The 16,562-nt window shown below is 41.1% G+C and overlaps 1 protein-coding gene across 1 annotated transcript in view; it reads left to right on the forward strand.

Annotated features, from left to right (window-relative positions):
• Positions 1–16,562, forward strand: part of crb2a (crumbs cell polarity complex component 2a) — a 28,483-nt gene that overhangs the window by 8,543 nt on the left and 3,378 nt on the right. Inside the window, exons 2-12 of the mRNA XM_015031792.1 lie at positions 4,232–4,924; positions 6,281–6,476; positions 7,676–7,815; positions 8,267–8,437; positions 8,523–8,636; positions 9,243–10,196; positions 11,203–11,774; positions 12,670–12,835; positions 14,136–15,006; positions 15,119–15,235; positions 16,306–16,432. Coding sequence (XP_014887278.1) covers positions 4,232–4,924; positions 6,281–6,476; positions 7,676–7,815; positions 8,267–8,437; positions 8,523–8,636; positions 9,243–10,196; positions 11,203–11,774; positions 12,670–12,835; positions 14,136–15,006; positions 15,119–15,235; positions 16,306–16,432 — 4,121 coding nt within the window. The remainder of the gene's footprint in view (positions 1–4,231; positions 4,925–6,280; positions 6,477–7,675; positions 7,816–8,266; positions 8,438–8,522; positions 8,637–9,242; positions 10,197–11,202; positions 11,775–12,669; positions 12,836–14,135; positions 15,007–15,118; positions 15,236–16,305; positions 16,433–16,562) is intronic.

Raw genomic sequence — 16,562 nt, forward strand, 5'->3', positions numbered from 1 at the left:
TGTGTGTGTGTGTGTGTGTGTGTGTGTGTGTGTGTGTGTGTGTGTGTGTGTGTGTGTGAGTAAAAAATGATTATATAACGTGACTTTAAAGACTTGAACTTGAAGTCCACCGAACATTTACAGGCTGTTACTGTTAGAGTTAATTTTTATTATTTCTTACCAGATTATTATTTCAAACTGTTTGTGGTGCTTGTATGTGTTCTACAATGTATGCAAGTTCAAATAAGTTTAATAAAATAAAAGCAGCTGCTGTTTTTTCTAACTGAAAAAGATTAATGAATATAGATTTATACATTTATATATAGATGGCTTGTACTTGTATAGCACTTTATGAAGAGGACCCCAATTCACAATACACTCAGTCATTCAACTATTCACACACACACACACACACACACACACACACACACACACACACACATGCTGTTGGTGGCAAGCTGCTGGATAGAAGCGAGGTTCCCATGCAGGCCTCTGACCCCCACCAGCAGGCAAGGTGTGTGAAGGTTCTTGCCCAAGGACACAATAACAGAGGCGGATGGAGCGAGAATCGAATCAGCAACCCACCGATTGGAGGGCAAAATAACCAGCAGCTATCAAATAGGTTCTAAAATCTGATTTTATTGACTTTTATTAGGAAATGAGAAAGACATGTTATTGAAGCTGTGTTCCAACTGATTACACCACATCATAAGGATTCTTGGTTGTGTCTGTAATTACTGAGCTGATATAACAGGAAAGATTGTGTTAGGATGTCTTTTAGCCCTTAGTCACTATGAAACTTTTCCATCACTCCCCTGAGACTCTGGAGCAGCTTAGGCCAGGACTCAGGACACGTCTCATTCAGATTTGAGGCAGATTGTAATGTCACAGACACAGTCCAGACTACAGTTATCATACCTCCTTATATTTACCTCTAAACACCCAAAGAGTCACAACTCATGAAAGATAGAAGTGAAAAAGAAGGATAGATGAAAGAATGAAGATTGAATCTTCTAGACTTAATCTGTCCAGGTATCGTGCCAGGAGATTAGAGGAGCAAGGGGGATTGTCCTCAAGACGCCAAAGGGATTACAACATGGAGAGCTTGGGGAGGTCAGGGTGGCTCTCAGAGCTGAGGTGAAGGAAAGGAGGATGAGTTAAAAAGGTGATATGGAACATATCATAATACAGCAAAAAAAAAAAAAAAGAGTGACGTCAAATCAAATAGTTTTTCTTGGTTGAAGAAATACCTCTGCCTGCTGGAAATAATGTGATATTTTGTGAGAAAAAACAACAAAAAAACAAAAAAAACTTTGTCACAAAATAGTAAAATAATAATATAAGCTAAACATTAGCTAAATACATTTTAAATTAAATGTGTTTGGAAAAACAAATGTACTTGAAGAACAGAATATTAACAGGAAAAACACTTTCTTGCTTTTACTTAGTTTATCATTAATTATCAAATATTTATACAACTGTATATATATATATATATATATATATATATATATATATATATATATATACAGTTATATATAGTTTTTAGCTTTTTAATTTAAAAGTTTTATATTTTAATGCACTAAGTTAGTTAAAATCTATTCTGTAAATTCATAGGTTGGTTGGTCTGACTTTAAATTGTTTGGGGTTGCTTAGGTTTGTCGTGGAGCTGCTCAGTGGCTCACACACACACACACACACCACCTAGTAACAACTCTTGTAGAGGTTCAATGAACTGAGTTTTGTCAGGATGTTTCCTCCACACAAATAGAATAGTGAGTATTCTGTGTTAAGCTCAAGTTCATGTTCAAGCTCCAGTAGTTGCAGTGCCTATCATGTTTTTGATTCCATTTTGGACTCAGTTATTTTATGAAATCATCTCATATTTCAGCCTGTCTGAGACATGCTGCTTTGTTTTCCACATCATAACTGTCCATGTTTACTGTGACTACAAATGTTCCCAAACAATTAAATTTTGTCTTTCTTAAGTGGCAAAAAACTGTTGGAGCCTTTTTCAGTTGACTGACTGGAATTGCACAAGGCAGGAGGGGCCTTTATGCTTAAGGCCCTGTGCCCATGGGAACATTTTTCTAAAGAACCTCCACAAGAAAACTGGATTTTAGGGGATCTTAATATTTTTTTCTTTTTCATGCGGATACTTAAAACACTTGCATATCAGGCCAACCTGACCTTTTACCCCAAACATGTCATACACAACAACCACCATGTTTGTCCTCAGAGTTTATTAGAATTACAATCCAACGTGACACAGAGAAGAAGCTCAACTTCATTATCAATCCACACAAAACATTCCACATGCTCTCTAATGTTTGCCATTTTATTCTTGACATGTTTTCTCACGTGGAGGCTTTAGGCCCAGGTCCAATCCTCCATGTGTAGCGCCATTTACAGGTCTGAAGGAATAAAAAAATTACTTTTTGAGACAATCTCTTGATTCTGTGTTGATGAAAACATTTCTGGAAACAGTCCAATGAGGAAGTGGCTGTTTTTGAAATGTTGCCTTTCCCATCATCTCTTATTAAAAGAACTTTAAATTGTGGGAAGCACATGATGGATCATATTTCTTCATAAACTCCATGCTTTGTAGACTGAGGACACTTTATCTTTATCTTATCTTGTGAAGCTGTAAATTGAAGCAAAACACCAACTTTCAGGCTGGTGGATCCTGACTCCCGAGTCAACATGGTTGATCAATGCCTTTTCCAGTGAGAAGCCCAATCACTTCCTCTCTTAATTGCCAGAAACATTCCTGATAGCCTTCTTACACCTTCTTACATGACTTGAATCTAATCTTAAAACTCCAGACAACCACGTGTAATTCTGTTACTGTGCAGGTGGCTAACCCCCCACTGAAGTCCACAGTAATCTGTGAAATTTCAAACATAGTTAGTGTCTCCACCTTAAACTAGAGGCAGGATGCATCTTAGCCAGAATTGGAAATGACATCATCCCTCTGACGTGAAGGAAGGCGGGGCTGTAGGGGTAACTCTCTTAAAACAGATTTCCAAGAAATGAATAAAAGTGATTAAATACAATCAGAAATAAAGAGAGACGACTGTGTCTGTTTCAAAAAATGTGCAAAATACGCACTGGTGTCCACACAAAGAGGAAAAAATGCTTCACAAGGACAGCTGGACCACTGACACTGTGGTTAGAGAGCTACCACTTTATCTTCTGTACAGACACCCCAGCTTACAGGGTAGCATGATTAACAAGGTGCACTAATAATCAGCCTGGTCCTTTATCTGCTGTGTGAGTTGCTGTGTATGACATGGATTCTGTCATGTAAAGGAGACGCTGTTCTTGTATGTCCTTTAATCTCATTGTCAAAGAGGAAAGTCTACTAAATTAATCAGAGAAAGGAGAATCACCCAAGACAGAACCGACCCAAGAATCAGTCACACTGACAGCTGGTCTGAGTGCTTGGTCTTACTTCGTTGGTTTACTCAGCTCCTTCATGTGAATGCAAGAATAAAAACCAAAATGAGAACAGAGAGAATAACACCCCATTAGAAAATAAATCTTCTTTCAGTTAAGTCATGTGGTGCAGTAAAAGTCCTCAATTAGTAATGAAGCAGATTGAACACTTAAAGGACAATCAAAAGTAAATCTATTGTTGATTTTTCTCATGTATTTGTAGCATGGTTTTTAGAGTGTAAAGTAAACTCTAAAGTACAGTGAAGATTAATATAGGAACAACAACAGAGTGGAAAAATATAGCATCCAAAGGAAGGTAAGTTGGTGAAAAAACAACTACTAAGGGCAAATAAAGTATGAGTTTCCAAAATTACCTTTAACATTTTATACATGGTAATGGTTTCACTGATTAGACTTTAACTAAGTCTAACTTTTTAATTGTCTTTTAACACATCCTTATATAAAATCATGGCAACGACAGAAGTAAACAGTTATATGAGATACTGTCTGTCCAAAATTGTCATCACTCGGTTATCTGTTGAGGGCTGATGGTTGGTGATGTTGCTTCAGGCCTGGACGTCTAATAGAAACTTAGGGGAGAGTGGAAGGCATGAAACTGTTAGCAGCCTAAAATGAGATCAAACCTCTTTATTACCTCTTTATTTTTAAAAATGTTTTTCAAATTTTAGATGAAAATCCAGAACAACACCAAGGATGAGCAGTTTTCAGAAGATTTGATCACCATCACATGACAGATTGTTTTTTTAGTCTTACATATATATATATATTTTTTTTTTTTTTTACTTTGCCTTAGGAACACTCTGCTCGGCCACATCAGAAAAATGCCTGTCTGCGCCTTGCCAGAACGGCGCCACCTGTGTGGACACCATGGATGATTATGCTTGTATCTGTACCAGAGAAGGTGTGCTGTACATGGGCAAAAACTGCAATGAACTTTATGATGGCTGCTCCTTTGTGCCATGTGACGACTGCACCAGCACCCTAGGAACCAGGGAATACCACTGCATATGCCCAGACGGACTCACAGGAGACAATTGCACTGAGGAGGTGGACGAGTGTCAGAGCAACCCTTGCTCTGAGCCTCGTTCTCTGTGTGTGGACCAGTTTTACGGATACTTCTGCAGGTGTCCGGCTGGATATGGAGGTCAGGACTGCAGGACGCATGTGACCGATTGCATCGATAAACCCTGCATGAACAATGGCACCTGTGTGCTCCGACCAAATGGCTTTGAGTGCCACTGTGCAGCAGGGTTCAGAGGGAGGACCTGTGAGGAAGACGTGAATGAGTGTTTATCGGAACCCTGTCAGAACGGCGCCATCTGTATTGACGGAGTGGCAGAGTACCGTTGTTTCTGTGTGCCCGGCTTTCAGGGCCACAACTGTGAAATAGACATTAATGAGTGTGCTTCTCAGCCATGTGAGAACAATGCTACCTGCATCAACGAGAAGGACCACTATGAATGTGAATGCATGGTGGGCTTCACAGGTAAGGTCCACAGTCTACACACACACACACACACACATATGTTTGTGTTGCTATCTTTGTGGGGACTTTCAATTGACTTCCATTCATTTCTACAGCCTAAACCTAACCTTTACCCTTTTCCTAACCCTAACCCTCAAATACCTAACCCTAACCCTACCCAACCAAAACTCAATTCACACCTTAGTTCTAACTCTGACCCCTGACCCAAAAACAGGGTTTCCCCTTGTGGGGACCAGACTTCGATCCCCACAAGGAGCAACTGTAGTATATGTCAGGAAAATCATACCCACAAGGTATTACAAACAAACGCGCACACACACACACACACACCGCAAGGTGCACCCCGCTGGTGGGTGTTAGAGCAGTCATTCGTCCAGTGCCCCATCATGTTTTTGAGTTAAAAAATTTTTAAAGTTGACTAGAACTTGAAATATCACTTGATAATTATGTGTTATTGGAAGATTAATACCTGAATGCCAACTATAAAGTCTTAAAAATGTAAATGTATAAATAAATAAATAAGTGCTTAGCCTGGTGGGGGCACAAGTAAAACCTGGCGGCCCGCCAGGCTTTACCTGTGTAAGAAACCTTGTTAATGTTATTGTTGGTTTTACAAACAAAGACATTCTTTTGTCTGACATCAAATTTGGCTAATATTGCCAGAATTCCAGAACATTTTCTTAAGATAGAAACCTTTTTAACTATTTGAGCATACTACTGTTTGATAGCTTGGATCAATCAGAATGTATGTGTGATTGAACTGAAATGATTTTTTTGTAAATAGACATTTGTTGTGAATTGGCGCTATATAAATAAACTGAATTGAATTCAGATATCTGGCAAAAGCACAGTGAATAGTTTTGTAGATAAATCTCATTTCCTCATTGAAATAAAGTAAAGAAGCTAAAAGTCTGTGTAAACATTAATGTGACAATAAAGTCTGGAGATAAATTTTAAAATGAACAATCTTCTGGCATGTCTTTAACCACTGTACTGCATTGTCACAATGGCTGCACCTTCTGATGATCTCCCTGTTGTTACTGAGGTATAGACCAGCTGTAATTGGCTGTATTACAAGGGGTAATATTAAAGCCTTTCCATCTTTTGCCTTCACCTGGATTAAGCAAAACATGTGGATGACCTCAGAAGTAAGACAAAAACCTCTGATGTCATCTATCCAAGGACTGAAATTAGAGATGCAGCCTTACTTGAGAGGGTTGTTTGTGTTGTGTGTTGCTTGTCTAATGGAATCATGACCTTTCAACTCATGTGTTCAGAAAGAGTTGATACAGTGTTTTGTTGATTTAGACAATAGCTTAATTGAATTCCGAACACTGACTCCTGTACGTCCTGTAGGAGTCAACTGTGAAACTGAATTAGACGAGTGTGACTCCCATCCCTGCCAAAATGGAGCCACCTGCCATGATTTGACTGGAATGTACTCTTGTGAGTGCCTGGCTGGGTTTGACGGCATCAACTGTGAGGTTGATGTAGATGAGTGTGCCAGCCAGCCCTGTCAGAATGGAGCCTTCTGCCATGACATGGTAAACAGGTAAGTAGTTTCCATAACAATAATGCCCACCTTAAGCAGAAAAACGTCGTATCCACTTTATTGATATTAGACTCCCATTACACTGTTGTAATGTGTATCAGCCTTTTATTTTAATGGCAATAGATGACTTAATTCCATAGGAAAATAATACTCCTACATAGCCTTTTGAAACATTTACTTAGTAAGCTAGCCTACTGCTAGCCTCTAGATTCTGAGGAGCATCATATGTGCATCACTGATGCAGCATTGGCACAAATCAGACATCAATTTTGCAGTAATAAACTAATAGTAGCATTGCTTAATCTGACCATTATAACTTTTACTCACATCAGGATGCCAGAAGCTTGAAAGTCAAGGAGAAATATATCGCATATTATCATAATAATTTGGATAATTATTATTTACTCACACTGGGTCACTCAGAGGATTGAAGTCTCATTCTCAAAGTGCCATCTGATGATTTAATATATATTTGTTAGTAGTAATTAAAAATATATTAGTAAAACAAGACAGTGAAGTCTAAGGAAAAGTAGTGTACTAGGTCATGATGCAGCAGAACACTGTGAATTCCACTCCACCACTGATCTCTGTATACAGAGCGTATCAAAAATGACACATATACTTTAAAGACATTGCAGGACTTGATGTTCCACAAAATCTTTAAATCTTCATGTTTACACTCAAATTAAGTGTTTTTCAAAATGGCAGCATATATGGCAGGGTACAAATCAACTAGCTTTAGAACTTCCTGAGAGCAGTAGTTTTGTTGTCAAAACTGGACAGGTCGCCAGTCCATCACAAGGCAACACAGAGACAAACTGGATACACAATCATATACACACACACACACACACACACACCTAATGTCAAATTATGAAGACTAATTAGCCTAAAAGTCATGTTTTTGGACTGTGGGAGGAAGCCGCTGTACTCAGAGTTAACCCATGCATGTACAGGGAGAACATGCGAACTGCACAGTGGCACAGTTGGTAGGATCTTTCTGCATGGAATTTGCAAACTAACCTTCTTCTAGTGATTATATACTTTTCTGTCAATCTTCCACAACTTTCTCATTTGTCACTGATGGACATGTGTTTTATAGAAACTAGAGTGTTTGTAAAATGAACTCATGTAATGTCTTGCTTGATCTCAGACTGCTGATCCTCTCCAGTCTAATCACTAGTTTCTGTCTTTACCAGCTATGAATGTGACTGCAGTGACACAGGGTTTGAGGGCAAACACTGTGAAGTGGATATTGCCGAGTGTGCCTCAGATCCCTGCCAGAATGGTGCCACATGTATAGAAGAAGTCAACGGATATGTTTGTCTTTGTTGGCCAGGTATGGAAAGACCGCTCCTTTTTCTGCCAAGACGAGCTCCAGTATGGCAGACTCACAGGTCCCTGGATGTAGTACTTAGGAGACAGGATGAACTTGTGATTTGAAGTATTTAAACTTTAAACAGGCCTCTCCTAAGAGAGATGATTCCTTAGCAAAAACAAAAGTAGGAGTAATAATGGTTTAGTAAAATAGACATTGTTAAAGATGAGGGAGAATGATGTACTTAACTGTACTGATAAAAAAATTGGAAGGTATCTGAGATTAGATAGAGAGAATTTGAATATATCCATCTGACTTTGATCTCGGAATTAATGTAGGAAAAAATGTTTTTACAAATTTTACAAACTGTAAAATTTTTTCAGTTTCTGCAAATTATGGATTGCTGCATATCCATCAGTCTCCCTAGTGTAAAAACTGGCATATATGTTACTATTTTTGCCTTTCTTTCCAGGTTATGAAGGAGCAAACTGTGAAGTTGACATTGATGAGTGTGCTGAGCAGCCCTGTCAGAATGGTGGCGAGTGTTTTGAGCGCTCAGATCCTTCTCACTGGGAGCAGGACTGGGAGCTCAGGTTTTCAGACGCAGCCGGCTACATCTGCCAGTGCCAGGGAGGTTTTGCAGGTTGGCAAAGAATGAATGAGAAACTAAATGATCTCTCACACTTCTGGTCTGATGATGCCGACTCTGGTGTTTTTCTACATTTCAGGAGAAAACTGTTCCATAAATATAGATGAATGTGAATCTGAACCGTGTCAGAATGGAGGCGCTTGTGAGGATAAAGTCAACGGCTATGTCTGTGTGTGTCCTGTTGGATTCTTAGGTAAAGTTTCTAATTTACAGCCAGCCAATTAGAGCCAGGAGGAGGGGCTTAGAGCTTTCAGTTATAATGGAGAAGCAGGAAAACTGTTTATTCGCTGTCATCGGTGGCTATGCTAACTAGCCTATCATTCATGGCAGGCTCTGCTGTGGGGGAGGAACTGTGGTAGAGCAGAGAGAAAGGGGGGAGATTGTGAGAGGTGTGTACACAAGCATGATTGGCAGTGCCAAGACCCTCCTACTGGCTCTGATTGGTTGTTTTTGACCAATTAAGAGGCATATTTCTGCAGGTAGCACTGGCAGAAGGCAGAGGAGCTAAATTTTTTTTCACATATTATCCATCTCATATTATGCTGTCACAACATAGTGACAAAATATGTAAAAAAAAAAAAAAATGCTACTGCCAAAACTTTAGTTTGTGACTATATTAACACAGAGCATGATTCCTTCTTCACAGCAGAATTCTACTATATTTTAATAGAGTAGCAATATTAGAATATTCAAATTATTAAATCCCCTCTTGTTGCTATTGTGTGTTAACTTTCTGCTACAGATACCAGCTGCAGTTTATGTCTAACATTCAGTGTTCTGTCTGTCTCTCTCTCTCCAGGTGAGCTGTGTGAGTTGAACATTGATGAATGCGAGAGCCAACCCTGTCAAAATGGCGGCTGGTGTGAAGATGGCAGAGCATCTTACACCTGTCACTGTCCTGAAGTTGAGCCTGGTGAACTTCCATGGGGAGGTGACCACTGTGAGGTTAAACTCTACGGGTGTGTTGGCCACAAATGCCAGAATGGAGCCAGCTGTCTTCCGACGTTGGAAGAAGGAAAGGACAGCCACACGTGTTTATGTCCGCATGGCTTCTATGATGAGCAATGCTCCACCAGCACAACATTCTCACTGTCCTCCCCTGGGTTCATTCATATCCAGATTGCTCTCAAAGAGAAAGTCCGCAGGGAGGTGGAGCACCGTGGTCACCAAGGTTTGGGGTTGCAGCTTCGCTTCCGGACAACCTTACCTAATATGTTGATCTTCTACAGAGGAGATCTGGATAACTATCTTTTCCTGGAGATTGTTAACGGTGGTCTTCATGCAAAAGCATTTTCTGAAGAGACTGAATTGGATGTTACATTTGTTGGCCCGGTGAGTGATGGAGACTGGAGGGATGTTCATGTGTTTTTGGATAACGGAAGTCTATTCTTGACCCTAAAGGGTCCTGACTGTAACAGAGATGGATGCACAGTCACAGATGGTGATGATGGGGAACCTCCTTTCCAGCCCTCTCAAGCCTTCACTGATGTTTACATAGGGGGAGCACCAAATGACCTTTTGGAGCTCTCTTTAAGTGGTGCAGGATTCCTTGGATGTATTGAAGACCTTATGATTGACTCGAAACCTATCCTACCCCAATCGCTTCCAGAGGACCAGGATCTTGAGTTAGGTTGTTCCAAGACAGAGTGGTGTAAACCTGATCCCTGTAATGGACATGGCCACTGTGTGGATCTGTGGACTAGCTACCAGTGTGACTGTTTCCGTCCCTTCCATGGGGAGAGCTGCTCTGAAGGTAACTATATGCTCCAATTTCCCAAACTTAGCACATTTTTTCTTTACTAAGGCTGATTTCTGAGTGATCACATAATAAAGTTGGTGTATATAAGGTAATAAGGACCCAGCTGTACCAGGTATGAGAATAAGGGTGTTACCTGATAGTCTGGTACTCGGTTTGATTGGGAAATAAAGTTGCAACATAGGCAAACGGACTGGAGTTCAAGTAAAATGGACCAAACAGGATTCACACCAGCCCTCAGTGTCTTCTTCAGAGTAAAGGAAACTTCCTACAGTGGTTCTTGGTGCAGTGCTCCCACAGGTTGATGGGAGAAACAGGTTTTTGAATAGGTTTGGACTGCTTGACACAGTGCAGTGTAAAAGGGAACCGCATGCTGAAAATGGAACAAATACTGTAGTTTTGGCCACCAATCGAACTGAGTCTCTACTGGACCATCAGGTGTGAAAACACCCTAAGAATTACCATGCTACTACCACAAAACTCTCATGTATGTAAATCTTTGTATGCAGATAACCAGTAGGAGTGCTCTCATATACTAACTTTATTTTAGTATGGAGTTAAATTCTTGTTGATTTCACCTTGTTGGTGGAAGAAAACATATCAACCAGTGGCAGTTGGAGTGCTGTCTGTTCCTGTCAAAGAAGTTCCAATGCTGATGCTGGATCTGTCTCTTAACATATTCTCAAAACCACACAAAAAAAAAAAAAACTGGACTGTTTTTCTTAGCATTACAGCTACCTAACACACTACACAATTTTCATAGACAGATTTAGAACATGTTTTGAGTACACACCAACGCACACTTGTTTGCCATTTTGTTGAGCTATGTTGTTTGTTGTTTTCAAAGATGTAGTCATTAATTAGCAAAGGGCTAACTTTAAATTAGCTAGCTTAAATTAGCATTGGCTTTTTAATTCATTCAAATCTTATCTGACTACTTATTTTCTGACTACTGAAAGGTCAGGTAAATCTTAACTCTAATCTTCTTTTTGTCCCCTGACAGAATATCCTTCATGGACTTACAGCCATGAGGACACAGTGAGTTTTAGCTCCTATGATTTGGAAGAGAGCCATGGAAGTAACTTCAGCGTGTCGTTTTTGCTGAAGTCCCTGAAGCCGGACGGGCTGCTGTTCCAGCTGAGAAGATCCCATGCAGAAGATGAGGGAGAGGCCTACTTTTCCATCTACCTGAGGATGGGGAGGGTTTTCCTCAGCTCTCTGCCTGACAGCTCCCCACTGACAGCTCCTGTGTTTGTGACCACCGGGGAGAAGCAGTTTCTCTCTGTGGAAGTCAAACACACACATGTGATGTTCGATCATGCAGGACTTAACTACGGAATAGGAGAGATCCCTGAGGTGGCTGTCCAGAGCGGAGATAAGGCTTATGTTGGAGGGCTCCCAGAAGGCTGGGACACTGCTGGGTGGGGGGGGCATTTTAAAGGCTGCCTCCAGGACTTTCGTCTAGACGATGCACATTTGGATCCAGGTGGCTGGAGCAGCCCTGATGAAATAGTTTATGTATCAAGTGAAGCTGGAAATTGGAAGGAGGGCTGCATCAGCGACGATGCCTGCAAGGTAAGACAGACCTTCCGTTTTTACTTTGTTGATGTAATTGACTAAGAAATATCTTTGTACATTTTTCCATGAGAAACATCACTTTATTTTGCTCTTTCTTATTAGATGGGAATCTCAATTAAATTAATTCCAGACTTTGATTAGACCACATCAAAACTTTTATTTTGCTTTTCGCTTGGTTTTGGTTTTTCTGGCCCTTCAGAAATGGACTTGCTGGTATGAGTTTAATTTAGTTCATGATTATGAGCTGAAGGTGGGACAACATAGAAGTCCATCAGTTACAATAAGCCAAGTGGTGATCGTCAACCCTACCACCACCATGTTTGACAGTCAGGAGGAAGTTGTTTTCCTGAAATACTGTGTTAGTCACAGGCTGGACAGAAACACACACCCTAGGAATGGATTGACAAAGATTTTGGCCTCTGGGCTGGAGCCGGGTTTGGTTTCCGTTACAACAAGGAAAATTCTTCTACTAAGGCAAATTACAGTACATTAATAGGTAATCCTATAAATCATTAGATATGAATTGATGCATTGTAGGTTTAATACATCGTCTAGCCAATACCTCCATGTTGTTCCCAAAGAAATCTATTATAATTTCATTTTCCAGTACTTGAATATTGTTTATATTCCTAAAAATCCAGAATACAACTCATCTAATTTGGGCCATTGAGTTTTATACAAAGTGCAATATTTGTAAAACACGCATTCAAAAAAACAGAAAGAAAAGAAAAATCTTTGGTGCCCCCTCAAAAGTTGGGGCCCTGGGCTACTGCCCTCCAAGTCCTTTCTGAAGTCCTGTGGAACATCAAGATGTCTCCATTTCTGACAGTTGTCTTGTTTGTGCTGTAATAGTTTGACCTAACCAAGTCAGTCACCGTGTTTCCTGTTACAGACGAAACCCTGTCAGAATGGAGGGGAGTGCACCATCACCTTCAATGACTTCACCTGTTCTTGTCCAGAGGAATACACAGGGAAGAACTGCCAAACACGAGTTTGGTGTGTCAGCAATCCTTGCGCCAATGGCGGCTTGTGCGTAGACCTTCCTAACGGATATGAATGTAAGAAATCTACGCCAATGACAAGTCTTCTATTCATCGACTCCAGTTAGTACAAAATGCTGCTGCTTGTCTGCTGAGTGGCACAAAGTGAAAGGAGCATGTTGGGTTCCCTTTACTGGCTCCCTGTCTATTTCAGGATCCAAACTAAAATTTTACTCTTTGTTTTTAAATCATTGCTTGGTCGTGCTCTTTCCTACTTATCAGAGCCACCCTCTATTCATGCTCATACCTTTTGATATCTTTCAGCATTTTGTTTGTTTTTTCCTTGTAAAGCACAAATTAATTTGACCTTGACAGCTGGGGTTGCAAAGAAATAATATAACCATTCAGTTGTGCAAAATGCCTGGGTGGACCTAGCCCGGCCTTTGAGACACAGCTCCTCCCCAGAGCTGCAGGGACCAGGCCTCTGAACGTCCACCTCTCAGAGCAGCCCTTTCCTGCAGCTCCCCACTCAGCTCCTTCAGACTAGCCAGCAGCAATTAGCAAACACCAGGTGGAACTGAGCATCTGCTCAACTCACTGTAGCAGCTACTTCTAAGTGCAAAGCTGGTAAAAAATAAAATAAAAAAAACACACAAAAAAAACCTTGTTAAAGGGTTAATAGAGGAGCCATGTTGTGATGACTTCCTGAAGGAGTTTAAGAAAGAGCAGGTGTTTTTAAAGTGACAGGTGCCCTATTTGAAGCTGATGAACTATGATGTCAACTTTCCTTTTGTCATGATGTGTGGTTGAGGAGAGCGGTGAGAGAGACGCCGGGAATCCCAGGTAGTCATGATGATAAGAGATAATTTAATGATAAACCAGGAGGAACAACAGAAAATCACTGGCAGCACAGGAACAGACGTGAGCCGAGGGTGAGACACGACGAGGATCCGACACAGACAAAGACAACAGGTGGGGTTAAATACACAGGAAAGGTAATCAGAGAACGGGATACAGCTGGGAGCAATCAACAGGGAAGACAGATTCACAGGGGAAACTGGACTAACACAGAAAAACTACACAGAAAACACAGATCCTAACACCTTTAACCTATATTTAATATATATAGCATTTTTAGAATAACTGGAGTTAACATAGTTATTTGGTTGTGCTGTAAAATGGCACTATGTGCCTGGAAACCTGACATTGGTGAACTTTGACTTTGCTAACTACCTTGAATTAAAAGCAACAGAAGAGAAAAAGCTGGTGTATTTTTGTACGCTTTGAGAAAGAGAAAGTTCACAGCATGACTTGTCATTTGATGAATAACATATGAACACTTGAACAATAGCAATGACTCCTCCTTGTTCACTGCTAGGTTTGCACAATGCCACGTTTGAGAGCAACCCAGTGCAGTACAGTGCTGGAGGCTCCCTGGCTGGACCCATCGCTGACATCTACATGGAGCTGCGGACCCGATCAGAGAATGCTGTGCTCCTGAGGGCCTCCTGGGGCTCCAACCTGCTGGTGGTGGGCATCCTGGACTCCTCAGTCTGGGTGGAGATCCAGACGGACAGCAGCGTCAAGTCGGTGACCCTTAAGGGAATCTGTCACGTGACTGACGGACACTGGCACCGCGTCAACGTCTCCATGGCAGACTGGAAGCGCAAAGCCTCCCCCTGGGTCATCACTGTCGATGGAATCACAGATGCCACCAGCAAACAAGAGCGCACAGGAAGTCTGAGCTTCCTCAACAAAAAAGGAGCCTTGCTGGCTGTTGCAGACAGCTTCACTGGCTGTTTGGGTGCAGTGAGGCTTGGCGGGATTTATCTCCCCTTTGCAGATGACCATAAAGCTCCACAGCCCTCTCAGTTTCACATAGTTGGGAAACCCAAAGTGCATCTGGGCTGTAGCAGCGCACCGGTTTGCGATTCTGGTCCCTGTCTAAACGGAGGCACATGTGAAGACTTGTTCAATAAATTTGGTTGTGTGTGTGACACGGGTTGGGAGGGAGAGCTGTGTGAGACGGATACTGACGACTGCGTGTCTCAGCCCTGTGTCTACGGCAGTTGCAAGGACTACCTGGCTGGCTATGAGTGCCGCTGTGACCCCGGTTACACCGGAACGCTGTGTGACGAAGACATTGACGAGTGTGCTCTTCATCCCTGTGAACATGGAGGAACCTGTCAGGATGGGGTTAACATGTTCACCTGTGTGTGCCCCACGTACTACAGCGGCCCCCGCTGCCAGTGAGTGCTGGCTATGCTCATTCTTGTTTCTATGTTACATCCCATCTCTTGTATAGTATAGATCCAGTATCTACTTTTGAAATTCCTTTTAAAACATTTTTGTTCTTTTTAGGTGGGACTATCCTCCATTACAATGTGACACAGATGTCCAATGTGCAAATGATGGAATATGCAGAGATGGGCTCTGGGGAGCTAACTGCACATGCATGCCAGGTTTCACAGGCAGCAGGTAAAATAACCTGAACAATTGCAGTGTGTAGCTTTTAACTTTTACAAAAATGTCTTTTGTTTCTTTCTATATTTGTTAAAACTGTCACCATATGATGAGACAGATGATACTGCCTCATCGCTAAACTAAGCTCTTCCACCTGCTTCTTGAGCTGCTATTGCCGCCTGCAAAAATGATCCTCTCCTGGAAAAAACAACCAATCACAGCCAGGAGGAGGTTTTAGCGCTGCCAATCATCTCGTTCATGTGCTGCTCAATGTGCTAATGGCAGAGAAACAACTTACTGTTACAGAAAAACTGCTTATCTGTCATCACGAATGCTAAAGCCATGCTAATTAGCCTTAGCATTTGTGACAGGATAGTGGTCATGAGCATATCTGGTGGCATGAAATCAGACAAACCATGATTAACATGTAATACATTAAACAAGTATCGCTTAATGCTGAGGCAGGTGGAAATGCTTATTTACAGTAACTCCATTTACAGTACAGGAACTCCACTGGCTTCACTGATTTAAATGGATTTCACACAAAAACACTTCCATCAGTTATCTGTTTCAAGCAGACCAAAGCTCAATTCTAGAGTAAATATGAAGAACAAACTGCTTTTCACACAACAAAAACACAAAATATTCCCAAGTACTTTTGTCTAGTTTCTAGTTCAAATATTTTAGTACATGAAATAAGACACAATTAAATTAAAAGTAAGTTTTCAGCAAGATAAATACACTCAACAATGCTTGAATATATATATATATATATATATATATATATATAAAATATGTTTTTTTCTGTTTTGTGTGAAAAAGTCTGCCAGTGGAACTGATGCTTTGGTACTAGTATTATTGACCTATAATAATTCTTCATGTTTTGTTACTTTGTCTGTGGATTAGTAAAAGGGGTTTCCAGCCAGGAGTTAACTTTAGGGGGTGGCATGTAAAGTCTGTGAATCCTCCTTCAGCAGATTCTGATGATGGAATCTGCTCCTCAGTATGCCACCCAGGACGGTGGGCCCTGGGGCCCAGGCCTGGCCATCACTGCCTGTAATGACATCATTTCCTCTTTTCTTTAGGTGTGAACTGGAGATTGATGAATGTAACTCCAACCCTTGTCGGAATGGCGGCTCCTGTTTGGATCGCTTCAACATGTTTGTGTGTGAATGCCCTGCGGGGTACAGCGGCCCGCTCTGTGACGTCAACGTACGTTTCCTCCTTTGGTCTTGTTCTCATGTTTTCTGGGTGTATGGATATCTGGGATGTGTGTAAGCCAAAGACTGCAGCTAAAAAAAAAATAAAAAAAAATGAATGAAGCCCCAGCATTATTGCTAGT

This window comes from Poecilia latipinna, unplaced genomic scaffold, assembly GCF_001443285.1.
Source record: "Poecilia latipinna isolate Pla-1442-1.1 unplaced genomic scaffold, P_latipinna-1.0 Scaffold218, whole genome shotgun sequence".
NCBI classification, from domain to species: Eukaryota; Metazoa; Chordata; class Actinopteri; order Cyprinodontiformes; family Poeciliidae; genus Poecilia; species Poecilia latipinna.